The sequence below is a fragment of the Mycteria americana genome, chromosome 1 (assembly GCF_035582795.1).
Source record: "Mycteria americana isolate JAX WOST 10 ecotype Jacksonville Zoo and Gardens chromosome 1, USCA_MyAme_1.0, whole genome shotgun sequence".
In the NCBI taxonomy this organism is placed as follows: Eukaryota; Metazoa; Chordata; class Aves; order Ciconiiformes; family Ciconiidae; genus Mycteria; species Mycteria americana.
In genome coordinates, this window is record NC_134365.1 from 45,793,316 (window position 1) to 45,810,631 (window position 17,316).

At 38.2% G+C, this 17,316-nt stretch overlaps 1 protein-coding gene across 1 annotated transcript in view; it reads right to left on the minus strand.

Moving 5' to 3' along the window:
* PPFIA2 (PPFI scaffold protein A2) overlaps positions 1-17,116 on the minus strand; it is a 358,129-nt gene extending 341,013 nt beyond the window's left edge. The window contains exons 1-2 of the mRNA XM_075496320.1: positions 16,854-17,116; positions 5,982-6,232 (exon numbers count right to left, since the gene is read on the minus strand). Of these exons, the coding sequence (XP_075352435.1) occupies positions 5,982-6,230 (249 nt within the window). The 5' untranslated portion in view covers positions 6,231-6,232; positions 16,854-17,116. The remainder of the gene's footprint in view (positions 1-5,981; positions 6,233-16,853) is intronic.
* Between the last annotated feature and the right edge of the window lie 200 nt (positions 17,117-17,316).

Here is a 17,316-nt window from a genome sequence, read left to right on the forward strand (position 1 = left end):
TATGTATTCCTTAAAGCAACAAAAACTATGTACCAACATATTTTATCCACTTAAAAACATCTGCATAACTACAGCAATGTCAGTGATGGTATGAAATTTCCATCATCTATGAATTTTCTCTAGAACCAGATTTTTTATTCAAAGACTGAACAAAATCAGTGTATTATTGTAAATCAAAGCACTAGTCAATGAATGCAAGTCATGATCTACCACTTTCAATTGGAACAATATTTCACCTACTAAGTTTGCTTTCAAATTGTGATTATCACAGGCTTTTCAGCCTTGCAACAGCATTTCTCTAAACTCTTTTGGACTCTTAAGTGTAAAAACTCTTTAGCAACATTTCAAATTTAAAAATGCTGACTTTATGAAATAAGCACAAAACTTAAAACCTGTCACAATACCATTGACTTTTAATATTAAAGTAAAAAAAAAAAAAATCCAATATTTTGATTCAAAGGACTTTAAAAGAATTTATTTTTTTATTAATATTATATAAACATTCAAATTGAAAATCAAACCATTGTATTTGAAAACTTAATTTGGAGTTTATTTTCTCAGAATCATCCACAATATAATTGTCATTGGTCCAGATGCAAACTGAAAGTAACTCACTCACCAGAGTAAAAAGATCTTACACATTTTCATCAATCCTTTAATAATGAGCCCAGTGATGTCTAGCTAAATTCCCAGTGCAGGACAGAAGAAAGAGACTGACTTTGGCAATTATCAGAGAAATTGTCCTGACTCTGACAATCATCAGGATCCATTTCAGCATCTTAAAGTCCTTTAAAGTGCTCGCAAAGTTGTTCTACTGTATCATCTTTCAGCCACAGGGCTGAACCACACTGTTATCCCCGTTTCTCGTAATATAATATTCAAGAGGCAACGGGCACAAACAGAAACACAGGAGGTTCCCTCTGAACATCAGGAAACACTTTTTTAATGTGAGGGTGACTGAGCACTGGCACAGGTTGCCCAGAGAGGTTGTGGAGTCTACCCTCAGAGATATGGACACAGTCCTGGGCAGCCTGCTCTTAGTAACCCTGCTGGAGCAGAAGGGTTGGACAAGGTGACCTCCAGAGGTCCCTTCCAACCTCAACAGTTCTGTGATTCTGTGAATATTAGATTAATTTCTAAGTAAATCACTGAGCAAGTACATTATTAATGAACAAAGTATACATATTTGACTAGAGTGATGACCTATGAACATCTCCATATAAATAATACCTCAGCATCTTCCATACCTTGAAACTTATTTTTAAAAGACTAAAAGAAACAATAAAACAACCACAAAATAAGCCTAGTTCAGCATTGTTTATCAGAGCATATTTGTAATTATTATAACTCTTATGACTCTTATGATTCATTATAAGTCTCACAATGACATGAATTGTATTTTTTCAGTGTTTGTTTACAAGGCAACTAAGACAGGTGACAATTTCTAGACAATTTAGCTTAGAGAAGATTATGGTGAAATTTGCTTGAGAAAGTTGTAACTGAACATTTTCCTCTTTCTACCACTCAAAATAGGAGTTACAGTTTCTAACTACAGTTACTAACCTTTTTAGTAGAGCACTCTTTTGTGCTACAGAAAAAGACTTAATTTTACTCCAATAAAACAAAAACATACTGTTAAGTAGGCTTCCCCACTACAGTAGAGTTGCATTGTATTTAACAATTATTATTTTTTTGCTGGACTCAGGAGTCATCACCTAAATACAATAAATTCCTGTCGTAAGGGAACATGCAGTGCAGACCCAAATACACCTTCCTTAGAGGCTTCCGCTGTCAACAGGCAGCTTTGGGAAGAATAAACAAGACCACTTGTGAACTAGATTCTTAATATCAGAAGACCTATTACGGACAGAACACTTCCCAACTTAACTGTACTACCACGTAACTCTAATAGTTTTAGTAAAAATATTCAGACTGATGTTTCATTCTTTGTGTGAAGGATCCCACACAAAGTGGAATCTCTCCACAGTAAAGTCTGAAATAAAGAACAGGAAGGTGTGTTCTGGGTCAAGTTGAGAGGTTAACCAACGGTACTATGATATATAATGTCTTTCACACCATCTTCATCTTGAAAACAGCTTGGGGTTTTCACCCTGTCTTTGTCTAAGAAAGACGGATCCTGAATGTCATTCCTTAATAATTCAGGAATGAAATTCCTCTGATGAATGATATATCTTTATTCATGGTACCTTATATTCATTGTTTCCTCCATCAACATTATTTTTGGCTTAAACCATTTCTTTCATCTTTACCTAGTCGCTCCATCTTCCTGCCTCTCCGAGAAAATTTACGAAATCACTCATATTCCCTCTCAAGTCAGTTTTCCCCAGAAGTAAGAAAACTTCAATTAGTCTTTTCATGCAGAAGATGTTATTGCCTCTTTGCTCTAGCAATCTTTTTCTGAATCTCTTCCAACTTGAGGTTGGCTCTCTCAATCACTACTGAGCCAAAACCCAGACAATAAGGTTCAAACCACCCCTTGGTTTAACTGCATTAATACTTACCTATTTCTAATAGAAATCTCTTACATAATACACTTCAGAATGATATTCGTCTTTTTTACACCCGCCTCCCATTGGCTGCCTACAACCGTTCTATAACATATATTTTCCCTCTCTACTACTGCTACCTAAAAGGTCAGAACATAATTTTTTGTTATTAACTGCTAGATATAGGGCCCTCATCTTTGTACCATGCAGTATCATCCCACCTCTGTCATTCTTGTTCTTGTGTAATATAATACTCATTCCCTTAGTTGACTGTTCAACTCAATTTTTGTCGTCTAAAATTTCCACTAGCATGCTCCTTCTTCATGTGCTCAAATTAACAAAAAATTATCCCGAAATACATTCTTAATGAACTACTACTACTAGCCTCCTTCCATCCTGTCAATGTCTACTGTAAGTGAAAATTTTTCCTCTCTCTCTTTTATTACTTACCTTACTAATTATCTTACTTTTTCTTACTCACTTACCATCTACTAGTAATTTAAATGGGGCCACTTCAAAAGGTATCTATTTTAGGGATATCATAGTTCCCTAGTCTAACAATTCTGGTACCAAAGACTGATGTTGAGTTACTCTGTATAAAGATAATTTTGGTAAACTCTTGTCATATTTTTAAGTTAACTTTTTAACTTCTTATTAGTTTTTCCTCCAAAATAAGTTTTAAAGTCTTCTCTGTTATTACATTTAGTCTAACTGGTCTGTAATTGCCTGCTCACTTTTCTCCTCCTTCCTTAAAAATAGTTCATAAAGTTAAGTTCATAAGATGTTCATAAAGTTAAGACTGCTAATCTAATGGAAATAAAAATTACTTCAATGATAGCAATTAAAAAGAAAACTATATTTCTGTAACTCAAATTTGAAAGACGTAATTAACTATACATTGTTCTGTTGCAGTATAGATCAATATAAAAACTTGGAGCCATCTACAGTCATACTTCCCATTTTGGTTACAGCATTAACAGCTGTAGCTGTAACACCATTAACTAATATCTCAAGCTTCATATTTAATGTTATTAATTATTTCCTATTTCAAATCAGACAAGATTTTTCAATGACTCATTCATTACCCCAGTTTTCTTGCAGGTTCTTTTTGTTCAGATTCTATTTATGAAAAGTGCAATGATTCTTCCAGATCATATTTTTAACTGTTTAAGACAAATAAATAAAATCAGTGTCTTAACAAAAACGCTTCGGAATGTAACTGTGTCAATACACACTTTCTACATGCAAAGCACTATGTAAATGCTAAGAAATAACTGAATTTTGAAAACCACTCAAGAAATCAAGAGCTAAAAGAAATATATGCTGGTAAAGCAAGACTCATTAGATGTCACATTATAACTAAATAATAATCATCGTATAGTTATATATTTATGTATTCTTCTCCTAAATCTAGTGAACACAGAATTCTTCCTCCCCACGATGAAAGTACTGAGTAGCATTTTGTCATAGGGCTATGTCAGGCAGCTAGCAATGCAAGCTTGACATTCATAAAACCATAAACAAAAAAGAAATTATAAAAGTACTATGTAGAATATCTCAAGTCCAGAAAGGAAGCTAAATAGTATGGTAGTCATATGAAAGTTATTTTCTTGGAAGGCTGTATTACTAGAATGTTACATTATTAGGCCAGTGTCCTGTACTCATAGAAACTGATTTCTACAGAATTGAATTACTTACATGAAGATCTAGACAACCTAACTGATGGGAAAAAAATCTGGTTCTGCTTTAAAGTGTAAGCAGTATGTCACATGTTTCTCATACGGGAAACCCACATCTCTACTTAGACATATGGATGAATGCTACCTGAAATACGCATTCTTAATGGTACATGGTAGTGCAAAGTGTTCACCTGACAGATCAATTACTTTTAGGGGTGTACGGCTATCATCCAAAAACATGCAACACCAACATTTATTAGAAGAAATAAAGATTAAAATCATATAATGATCCAGTTCCTTAGAATTTCTGTTTCTTTTAGGCTCTGTATCACGTTTATGCTGAATATTATTTTCCTTAGCTAGTATCCTGCAGTTTAGCAGGAGTTTTGCTTACGTGAGACACAGAAACATTAAGGCTTAGACACCTGCTAATGCTCAATAGAAATACCTCACTATGGGCTGAGTGGAGAGTGCCCCTGTACTAAGCGGCACAACAAATGGGGATTCACAGATGCAGAACCTCCTCTCTTCTTCAGATTTCTAGCAATAAATCTTTGAATAAAGGATCTATGCTGTCTTTCACTTATTCTTTTACACCTTCTATGAAGAGACACCAGTGGAAAAGAAGCTCAACTGCCCACAAATTAGAGAAAAACAAAAAAATATCCTTGATTTTACTGTATATCAAGATCATTGCTACTCCTTGTTTGACCCAAGCCAAACGTAGTCACTCTTATTGGCTGGAGCTAATGCTGAAGTTGCTAATGCTACTCTTCAAATGATTAGAGTCTCTCTCTCTTTTTCAGCCCTATCCCAAGATATTCCAATAACTTGTTGGGGTTAGCCCTTATGCAACTGCTTCTGTTCCCTGCTCCAGTGGGTGCCTTTTTCCTTTTGTCTTCAAGAACCTTCTCACAGATTTGATTCATCCTTACCACCTCCCTCTTCCAGTCACACAGATGAATCTATCTTCCTTTCTCGCTAGCCACTGTCTAATAGGTATACAACTTTGCCCAGGCAAGTATGCCCAAGCACTCACGCTTACAATCAAATTCTCTTGCAAGTGACAGCTGGGAGATGCAAAGAAAATACCATGGAGAAAAACTTCATTTTGACTCATGGTATATTTCAAATCTCTGGCCAGATATACAGACTGAACTAAGATGTTTCTTTCCTTTTAATTCTAGTATATTGAAAAATAATGTTATATACTTTTGAAATATAATATCATATTATTATTTTAACTGAAGTAATGCATTCTTCAGTTCCTAAAAAAAGACCAAAGTAATTTTATATAATGAAATCTATATAATTATTTTTTTAAATTAATAAATATATTAAGATATCAGTTGGTTTTGGTTTTGTGTGTAGTTCATTATTTAACCTACATAAGCTAGTTTTATTTGTTGTAATGCTATTTAGAAACTCTTATCTGGAATAGAGGCTGAGGAAATGTCCTCATTCTTTTTTCTTCATTCCCACCATTAGATCTTTAATTTAAATGATCCCTCATCTGTTGTAAATGCTAGAGCAACAGCCAAAAGAACCAGTAGCTACAGGCCTTCATCTTGCTCTCCTTGAAGTCAACAGCATTACTCCTACTCATAACTTTGAAGAGAAGACAGGTCCAAAATAGGTCAAACCAGGTACTATTAAATCAATAGGAGTTCTGCAGCTGACCTCAACAGCAGCAGAATTTGGGCCTCAAAGAGTAAATACTGATTAGGGTTAAAGTAAGTGGCATTAAGTAGAAAATTCATGAACCTAAAAAAAAAAACCTTTATAAACTACATACCTGAGGCAGTGCTGAGTTAAGCTGTCGCTGGAGGGAGTCTCTGTCGTAGATGACATCCTGTAGGCGTTGCTGTGCAAGTGACAAGCTTTCCTGTGTCTCCCGAAGAGTATCAAGGAGACGGTCCCTTTCATCCAGCATGTTCACCATCAGCTGCTCAAAGTGAGAATCCGAGTCTGAGCCGCTGCTTTGGGACCCCCGTTGACTCATCGGGGTGTCCTCGTTTATCGTTGGCATCACTTCACACATCATTTCTTTAAAAAAACACAAATCAAGGAAAAGCTCTTCAGTAGAAAAGCATTTGAGGGTATTTCATAAGAGGAATTATCTCTGTCACATGGACACAGTTAGTAGATTATTGCATTGTTCCCTCTTTCAACTTTGTGCTTTCAATGTTAATCAGATGGTCGATAGACAGGGATTAAATACAGTGACTAATTCCACCCAGCAAAGACTTTGAATGTGCTTCCTAAACTGAAAGAAGAATTACTGGAAGGAGATGGAGGGTAACAGATTATTTTAAATTATTAATAGTTTTGCAAATAATGCTCTCTTAAAATGACAGAAAAGACTTCCTCTGCAACTGTAGTCTCCTTTATCGTCAATTTTCTCCCCTCTCTTACTTAATGTCATTGTTGAATTGTTGGTATTGATGCCAATAGCTGCCATTAATCGCCAGATTTTGTCCTGCTCTAGGCATTTCTACAGTACAGCTCAGGCTAACCATTGATCCAGTATCATGCTGCCTTAACAATGCCAGGTTAATCTATTTTTCTATCTAGTTATTCCCAGCCTTAGGGGAAATTATTCTCCAGTGAGCTCGTTCAGTAAGAGGTCAAGAACTAGAAACTTTCTGCTAATTACCATCCCTGTGATCTCTTGTACAAATTGAATTATCAGGGACAGAAGAATCACTGTTGTTAGTTTCCTAAAAACAGTCCTGAGCATAGCAAATAATATCACCTAGTCCCATTCTTCAATTATAAAGCTTCTTATATAAACCTCAAAACTTCAGTTTGTATATGGGGAGAAGCTTATGCTACGAGACACTGGGTTCAGCAGATGGAAAAAAGACCCCAAAGATATGACAGTTCTAAAGATCAGATTAAAAAAAAAAAAAAAAGACTGTGTTAATAATACATGATATCTACCATGAATACATGAAAGTCACCCAAAGAATCAGAAAGTGTTTTTCTAGTATGACTGAAGAAGTACAGCAGACATAACTTGATACATAGTTAAGGGTTAATTTCTGGAAATTCTCTTATTGTAGTAACTATTGGAAGCCTTTTATCTCAGCAAGTGGGATCAAGGTGCTTTTGGTTCATCTACTGGAAGTTAAAGTATTTTACCTAGGAGTTTGCTGTGGACCTTCTGGATGTGAACTTCGTCTACAGTACACGTGGTTGACACACTTCCACTGTTAAGTGTCCCATCATGTAACCATGTAACCATCATGTAACCAAATCAAAACATCTCACCATTTCAGTCTCAATACTATGATGGATTAGCTCTACATATTCTTAAATCTGGTCTGCTTTCCAAAGTAGGAAAATGGAACTTGTGAAAGTGGAATTTATGAAAAATGGAAGATCTAACTGTTACAGAATGTAACTTAAAGACAGGCCATACACCAGGGAACAAAAGAGCTAAGATACCTGTACTTAATTCATTAAAATCAACTCCTCCTACCATCACTAAGTCACAAGCAATCCTTGTGCTAACACTGCTTGCTGCTAAGATTTACTGGGAAAATGACATAGCTTCACTAAGATTAGCTGGCCTCAATCATATTCTGAATGTTCATGCAGAATTTAGTATTCTTAATTTTCACTTTTTCAGCAGATGTGATAACTAGCAAAATTGGCACCAAACATTCGTATTTCAGCTACTACTACGTGTAGCTTTCATAGGCAATAGTGTCACTGCTGAGGTTTCAGGTACGTCTTGATCCTGTTTTTAAAGTGTCTGGACTGGAGGCAAGGTAAAGGTTTTTTGTGGCTATTATCCACTTAGTAATTAATTAGGTGCAAGAGAAGCAGTTAATAGCTTGAAGTGATAGATACTGAAAAGTTCCTCACATCTCTGATATATTTAGGTCAGGTATATTTACTCAGCATTATGTGATTCAATGCTGCGTATCTCCATCACTCATGAGGTTCAAACGTTTCTGTTCCAGAAACCTTTGCCTCTCCTGAACTATAGGCTCCACTAGGAAGCACCACAACGTCCTTTCATATTGAGATGATGTTAATACGTCAGTGCCTCCATCGTCATAAAAAATGTCAAGTTTAAAAATATTTGCACCATTACCAACCAATCTTCATGGTACCTACCACTTCCTCTGCTGAGTATGGACAGTGTGTACTGTGAGGCACCGCAGATGGGGAGTGACTAAACTCTGCAGCTGCACCAGCAGAAGGACAGTTTGGATAAAATAGTACCCATCCTCCTAGACTTCAGTTTCCCTGCAGAGGCAGAACAGCTTTTGGGGAGTTCTTGCTGATGTAACTGCTTTGTCCACTGTCCACAGATGTCTTGAGATGTGGGACTACCAGCAGGGGGGAGCCACTGTCTTGCCTCCACAATCTTCTCACAATGTTGTGGGAGTACATTTCACTCGGAAAGCGGCCATCACTCTGTGGAGTGTCTCCACCCCGGTCCCATCTGTGGCTAACAAGTTTGGGATTGTCAAGTTCACAGTGAGCAAAGGGATAACTAAAACATCCAAGGCCATCTGCCACTTGCTCAGTTTAATCATAACTTTTCAGTATGCAGCAGGTGGCCAGAGACCAAGGTCTCTGCATGCCCATTCTTCAAGACCAAAGAAAACAATTCAGATTGTCACTGAACCTTTCCTGCCTCATGATCATCAACATCTCACAGGGCACGCTTCCTGCCTCAGGGGATTCTCACCGGTGAACCTTCATCATTCAACAAATTACCTCCAATGTCCTGCACATGCAGATCAAGTTTACAGTCTGAACAGCACAGCATACACTACCACTGCTCACATGCAGTGGCAGAGTGAAAGCAGTGCAATTTTTCACACATGCTGGTGTGTGTGGGGGAACAGGTAGGGAAACTTCTGTTGCTGCCTTAGCACCTTGTATTCAAACTAGATAGAAAATCTCCTCCTGTAGTCATTATGGGGATGTGGGAAGCCATATATACAAGTGGTTGTGGGGCAGCAATGGAATCCATGGGTTGAATGCTCATGGCAGTATTAACACGTGTCCTCCCTCTAAGCTGCTGCATTCAGGGAGGGAGCGGACCATGCAGTGTGCTTATTTTGAAAGCCTGGGCTGCATTATCCTGACATGGCACAAGTAACAAACTTGGGCTATGAGTAAGACCGCAAAGAAGGCAGGGAATGGGTGGGCAGTTCCTGATGTAGGCAGTTACTATTTGGAAGTCTTCTCCCACAGCTCACAGCCCCAGGAGAATCTTTAAAAGGTACAGCTGTTCTTGCAGTCAGACCGGTGATGTACATTGCTGTCCAGCAATTCAGAGATCAATGCCATTATTCCATTGGAACCACACGCGTCCTCTCCCTTTCCCCACCCTCAGCTTAGAGACAAATATAAAAAAGCAGTATGCTAGCCTGGGCCAGATCAGAAGTGCTGGTAGGGCATGCCAGAAAGGGATGCATTGATACTTGCAACATGAGGAGCAGGGGAAAGGGGAATCCTGGGCCATGTATCAGGATGCATGGATCTTGCGTACCTACATGGATCTTTCGTGGGAGCCAACAACGAGGACCCTGGAACAACTCTAAAGGAAACCCAGCTTCTCAGGATGTTCCCGAGTCATCAACCCAGAAAAAAGGAACAAAATTTCAATCAACTGCAGGTTTATTGTGGGGTTCCCAAATAAAGATTTCTTGTAGCTTTTCATGAAAGACATGTATGCCATGCTGTTCTGATTTACTACGATTTGTGCCTTCTTGCCTTTAGAAATGCATTCTTTTTCTTTTTTTCTTTTTTTAAACTTTATCTGGCATTTATCACTTTTATACCTGCCAGCAGATGGGATGCTTTCAATGTCCCGAGGCTGCCACCATTTAACACCATTCCCAGGAAATGCTGGCCTTCTTCCAGCACATGTTCAAGAATAAAGCCACTTCCCCAGAACCTTATTGCACCCTTTATGAATTTTCTGCTTGATAGCAGGAAGGAATCAAAATACTGAGAATATCTGAAGAATTTTAAAAGGAAGAAAAAAAAAGGAAAAAAGAAAAGGGAAGTTCATCAAGAGGAGCTGCAACAAAAGCTAGGGCAGGTAAAGCAGAGAAAGGACTTCAAACCAACGAAAGTAACTAGAGGAAGAAGTGTCAGCAAACAGACCGATCACAATTCAGTAGTAGAAGTTTAGTAGTAGAAGATTGGCAGCTGAGGACAAATAGGAGGGCACATACGCATTTGGTTCTTTATATAGCAAGTGAATCACGTCAGGGAGTTACAAGAGTTCTTGAAGTTTCCAGAGCCTTCTGATGGTGTGCATGTATTAGACAACCTTTGGTTAACCACATGATGATGTGGTTCACGCGTGGGGTCAGGACATTAGATTTAAGAGCAAGCTTCCAGTTTAATTATAGCTGAAAGGAAGTTAGTTTGCACACACCAAAAGCACATAGAGATCCAAGCCAACACAATGCAGATGGAAACAACTGAGGAAAAACATAAAATAAAAATAGTATGGCTATGAACAGTTAGGTCTGATTGCTAATGTGGTCATACCTTCAGTAATTTTAATTATATTTTTAAATTTCCAGTGGCAGAAGAAAGCAACTTCTGATTTTCCGTCTATGCAACTTTGAATTTTAAACCTAATTTTGGTGATTAAAAACCACCAAAACCCCAACATTTTTTATTCTGGTTTCCTAATATAATCAACTGAAATATTTCATACACTGAAATTGGAAGGAGTCACTGTAACTACCTACTCTTGACCCACTAATCACAGACCATAAATCTGTGTTAAGCTAAAGTATATTTCATACAGGGAGGATTTCAACCATTAAACACTTAAAGAGATCTCTCTAGTAAACAACCAGAATTAGTCATTCTTTCTGTGAAAAATATATGCCTTTTTCAACTGTATTTCTAGGGGAGACACAGCCACATTCAATGCTGCAGTTCTAAAAGGCTCAGAATAAGGCTATTGGCAGGCCCACTTTATTACATTTTAGACCTACCATGCCACATGCATTTTGTGGCTGATCTGTGAGTTTACAGAAATTTTTATACATCTCAGATACATTTCACTATACACGCATGAATCAATTTTCATATAGACACATCAGATGCATCCTGGACTACTTACTGGATATGCATACACTTCAGGAATAACAGGTCCATGCATATGTGTCAGATACTTGTCGCAAGTATACAGTTTTTATTAATTCATGTAGATATCAATTCTACTCAGAACAGAACTTAGCAGGATAAATAACGGACCATCTTTAAACTTCTTTTTTATCCTCCACTCTTACTGCTTCAAAGGCTGTTTAGGCTGACAGGACTTGATTTTCTAAACCGTAATTTTTGCATAGACTAAATACAGTCATAAACCGACATCTGGATATTCCGTGTTTTCTAATTGTGTTTATCAGCCACCAATTTGAGATCCTGCTCCCCTGTCACACAATTGACAGTATATAACTACATAACCAGAGACAGCCCCAAAAGATCAAAGATCAGGATGAAGTTTCCCAGCCCTCTACTCTTCTGAATTGGTTTTCTACAGTGTAATAGGCTGTTAGCTCCTCATTCAACTCCATGTGCACACTGAAATTCAGACGCCAAAGTATGTTCATCCAGTCTGTGCATATATTTTAACCTCTCCATTTGGTCTGCACATACCAGCCCCAATGTTAAGATTTTTGTTATCCCAGGGTAGTATTCCTTTCCATTCCATTGTAATACATTCCTATCAACTACTACGAGGCAATTACAGTTACGTATCTTTGATGAGTCCTATTGGGGAAAAAAAATTCAGAGCTGACAGTAACAGTAAAGGAGGAGCAAAGACAAACAATGTGCATGAAGCATCAGAACCCCTTCTCTGAAGCTTACAACAAAAAACTTGAATTGCATTGCCACAATTCTAAATGGCAAAGTAACTTCTCTTACAATTTTCAGGTAATGTGATGAAAAATAAGCAAAATTGGAGTATATAAATATCTGCCTTAAACTTCAGAAATTTACAATGATCACTGAATCTTCCTTTTAGAAGAAGAATCCCCACCACTGAGGAACCTGATCTTATTTTGATGTTGGCCCTGCATTGAGCAAGGCATTGGTGCAGATGACCTCCAAAGGTCCCTGAACTGAGGGACCTGAACTACACACTGAATAATTCCATGTGTCTGGAGAGAGCTTTAAGTTCAAAGAATTCACTCATTTACCACAGAGGTTCTGAAATTTAATATACATTTAAATAAGGCTGGAGGGAAATTTGAAATAAAAAAAAAACAAGACAAACCCCCCATTGTAGCTCATCTCATTGCATTCATACCGAAAAAAAGTTGATTTTATTAGGATGGCCTGCCTTATGGAGAATCTGGGGCTCTATACACTTGGAAGGCCTCTACAAAAAGTAAATAACATTGTCATTAAAAAATAAAATAAACCTCAGTTATGCTTGTTTACAATTATGGTCACGTTTTCAGGTACTGCTATTTACACTAAATGTCACAATTTCTGAGTGATGTTTCAAAAAAGAAAACAAACAGCCCAAAAAACCTACAAAGCAGAGAAATCTGAAAACACAACCACATGATGATGGGAAATGAACATGTACATTTTAGACATCCAAATTGTAAACAAAAATCTGTGCTTATTTTTGGAAATGTAGGCAATTACTCTTTGACAGAAAATATTCACACACAAAAACAACCCAAAAATATTATATTGGATGATAAAATGCCACATCTTAGAACATTTTAAATTTAAAAGTTTGAGAAGTCTTGTAACTTAACTTGTATGGCCTTGCTTATTTTCTGTCTTTACTTATCATTCAAATGGTTTAAACAAAAGAAAGGTTTGAAGAAAGATTTTAATGCTTTAAAGTTTTTCACCTACCCCGTGAATCACAGTAAAGCAAATAATGAAAAAATATTTTTAGAATAAAGATGAAAAACTGTTGAAGCCTAGCTTGGCAGGGGAACACATATGTATGGTATGACAGTAGTTAAGTGGTATATGCTTCCTCTAGAATCACAAGAGAAGAAACAGTAAATATAAATATCTTTCCCCAAAATTCCAACGTTGAAGTTGTTCCTATTCAAGGTGATAACCTGTTATCAAGTCAATGTTTACAATATACATAAAGGCACGATGTGCTTGGTACATTTAGGAAGTTTTCTCACTACGCCATCAATGAGAAATAAAAATATGAATACATCATATTCTCATCAGGAAAAAATAAAAAGCTTTCCTAACACCATTCTCTCAAAAAACAAACAAGCAAATAAACAAACAAACCCACAAACAAACTCAAGAACCAAGAAACACAGACTTGCTTTCTTCTCAACAGAAAGATGCATGGTGGTGAATGGAATAAACTCAGAAATCTGTAACCAGCTGTCAGGAGTCAGCTTTGCAGAGTCTGAGTAAATTCCCACTGAAGTCATTTACTAAGGATTTCGGTACTGAGACTCCGGTCACATGAAAAAGATGAAGAGGAGAAAAAGATGAAGGAGGACTACATCAGGCATCCAACTTGGTTTCCTAATTTGATACCTCAAATCCTACTTAATTATACCAGCGGTGCCCAACCATGCATCTAGCAAGTCCATGCAGTTCTTTGTGCTACTAGAGGAGAACTGCAGGCTGTTGCCCCCAGAAAACTGAGTCAGAAAACGAGTTGGGGGAGGAATGGAAGAGGAGACAGAAAAGATAATGAAGACCTTCAGTAACCATCCTGTTCCTCAGGAGCAGGTGAGGAACAGGCCAGGTACTTACAGTAGCAGCAACCCACTACTAAGTGGCCGCTATCTTGCTCTGTCAGGGTATGACCGAAAGCACACTGAGTTATACATGAGGGAACACAGGCATCCGAGAAAGAACATTGAGGGAGCTGGAATTTCTTTCAGTGGTAGGAAGTAGAAGTGGTGGATTAAACACCTCTGTCCCGTATCTTCAAGACCACAGAGAGTCCAGGAAAACAGAATAAGCCCTCGTGTACATTGTTCTGTGCAATACTTCCCATACAGCCAGGACTGCAAAGAAGAGGAAGGAGTGGAGGGAACGGGCTTAACAAGGTGACATATGCTTCATTAATACCTAAACATGCATTATATACCTCTTTACTCAAAGGAAAAAAAGAGAAATTTTGTGTTCCTTTGCCAGAAAAAGGGTGACTTGCCCTGTAGTAATACAACTTAATTAAAGCTATGCTTGACTGATCTAAGTCAACAAAAATAAGACTTTTTAAATGTGTTTCTCTTTCTTTAAAAAGAAAAACAGAAGCGCCATTGATACTGAACTTAGTTTCTCTGCGGTAAAAAGTTTACCCCTTTACCCAGTATTCTGAATGTAAGTAAAGCAACCCCTCAATGCAATATGCATTTACTTCAAGTCACCAGCATTTTCCTGTTAATACATGAACACTGTTTCTTAGATTCATCAGGAGCCACAGAGCAGACATTACAATTCCCCTGCACAGGGAGCACACAAAGTGCCCCAAAGTCTCAAAGACTGCAATGGATACTGAACTTGTGTAGCACCTTACAACTACCCCAAACCCCCTGAGAGGTTTTGAAGGGGGGAGCAGGACACTGACAAATTACTGCTTCCCTTAAAATCCATGTAGCACATACATGCTCCCTAGCAAAAGACTTTTAGGCAAAGTTATAACTTTAGAATTCTTCTAATTTGAAACAAAGCCTAAACACTTATTTTAATCATAGTTCTAGACCTGAAGTGCTCAGGTATCATAGCCATACACAATGGCAGCCTGTGAAGCAGCACATTATAGTTCTCTAAATACATTCTCTCCCTTGTCCATTGTGTGTCTACTACACCATCTATTACAAAATCTATTCCAGGTTGATTGGTTCCTAGTTCAGTGTTTTCTCCAATCATCTGCATGGAACCTAATCCAACAACTGCTTAAATTCATGGAAATTCTACCATGGACTTCACTGGGTTTGGATCAGTGTAGATGGCTGGAAAAGTCACTAACATAGGCAAGCCATCAACCTCCTGTCATTTTACTACCTCCAAATAGGAGCATAAAAATCACAAACGTATGTTATGCATGACTACAGAGCACCCTGGATGTTATGTGACCATTGCCTACAATATTATGAGAAATCATGAACAGGTTTCCTTTCTAAACACACAACATTTAACTGGCCAAAAGCAACAACTGTTTGAAGTGATCTGTTCTATGACAGGGGGAAAGAATGGGGTTCTTTGTCATTGCGTTAAAGATGTTTCAGGTTGTGTGAAAAAATGTCACAGCAAATTTATAGCGTTAGCTGCATTATGTCTCCCATCAAGAGTGAACTCAGTATTAGCTCAATTAGGAATTCTGCAGCTCAGTTTAGACATCCAGATGAGTGGATGGACAAAAATTGCAACAAACAGCACAGGATATGCCCACCCTTGGTTAAGAGTTATATAAAGCTCCTTTTCAGGAGCTACTCCATTAACAATGAAATTGATAGCAATTCTCTTATATATCTTCTATCTACAGATGCTGATAATCATGTATGGACGAGGTGTGAAAGTGCATCCTCAATACTGACTTCTGCTAAAACTACTTGAAATTTCTGTGCAATGTACGCTATAAAGGTAGAAAATGAAAAAGTTGTCTTGTTTCTTCTCATTGGACCCCACCCTATTTGACATCTTCTGCTATCTCGATTGTCCAAGAGTCTTGGAATTATTTATTTTTTTATAGGAATGCTCTAGCAAACACCTCTGCAATCTCATGTAGCCCGGGAATAATTTACCAGCTGGACTTCTTTCACTTGAGTAAACTCTGGGAATGAGAAGACGGAATACTACTTGGCTTGTGCCTGACAAAGGCTCTTAGACAAGCATTCATTTTGCTCACCTTGAAGGCTACCACCTTAGAAGTGCATCTGATTTTATTCCCTCACCTTTCTGTCCATAACTGGTTTTAAAAGCTTGTTTTCTGTATACTCAGATGTTTGATTTGCACACCAAGGTTGAGGAGTCATTTCAAGTTACTTGTAATTTTGCTGCAGGAAAAAGAAGTAGAAATCTAACTACCATACATTCTAGCCTGTCCACAGTGACATCAGCTTGAAAACTCATTTCATTGGATCATTCCGGATATTTTGCATTTACAAGCTGTTTTTTTCCAAATCGTTAAATAGATATAGTGGCTGATAAAACCAGTTCTTACTGCAATTATGTCTTTTCAGATGTTCTCAGCAAGATCGCTCTTAGGCAGCACGGTGTAATTCCATAAGGAAAATCCTTCCTATTGTCTGAGTTGCATTACATGCATATTCCTCCTCCTAGTTAACTCCTTACCTGCCAGTCTCCAGTAAACTATGATATCACCTTTAACAGAAGCATCCTGCACTCCTTCCACACAGGAGGAGTGATCAACACAGTACAATAAAAAAAGGACTCATTCCAACTATTTGTTCTTTATGTCATCCCTCCGGCCTCGTATCTCCCTCAACCGCACCAAAAAAAAAGAAGTTGGCTCCACGTTTTTTACTCTGAAATTCCCCAACTCCCAACTCCCATTACAGAAATGCGTTTAAATAATACCACCCAAGTACTACAGCAAGAGGCAGACGGCAAGATTTTGCCTTTGCACCTCACCTCCCGGAGGGTATCGGGCCTAAGGAGGGAATGTCTAACTCAGAAATAGAAGGTTCAGTACCTAGTGGCTTTTATTTCGGCGTCTGCTATTTCACTTGATCAATAACAACCGCAGTCTCCACCGGCTTCGAGCGGGGACTCACACAGCCGAGCACTCCTGGACCATCTTCCTAGCAATGGTGACACAGGCGTTGCTCCGAGGAACCCCAAGCCCCCGCACCCGTCCTCCGGCAAGACTGGCTGCTTGGCACCTCAGCATTTTCTTCGGTCACTTCGTCAGCAGCCAAGAGGAGAAGCATCCATGGGAAAAATGGCATATTACAAATTTTGCTTTGGGAAGCAGAGCTCGGCTCAGACCATTGTCGGGAGCGGGGGGGGGAGCGGCTCTTAAAGCTCCAGCAGCCCCTTTCGAGCAACAGCATCTTTGCAGCTGGAGGCAAGCGATTACAGGGGGAGGGGCCAGAGCGAAAGCATCTTGCTTTTATTTCTCATCTTTTGTTAAACTTAACTGAGCGATATCCGGT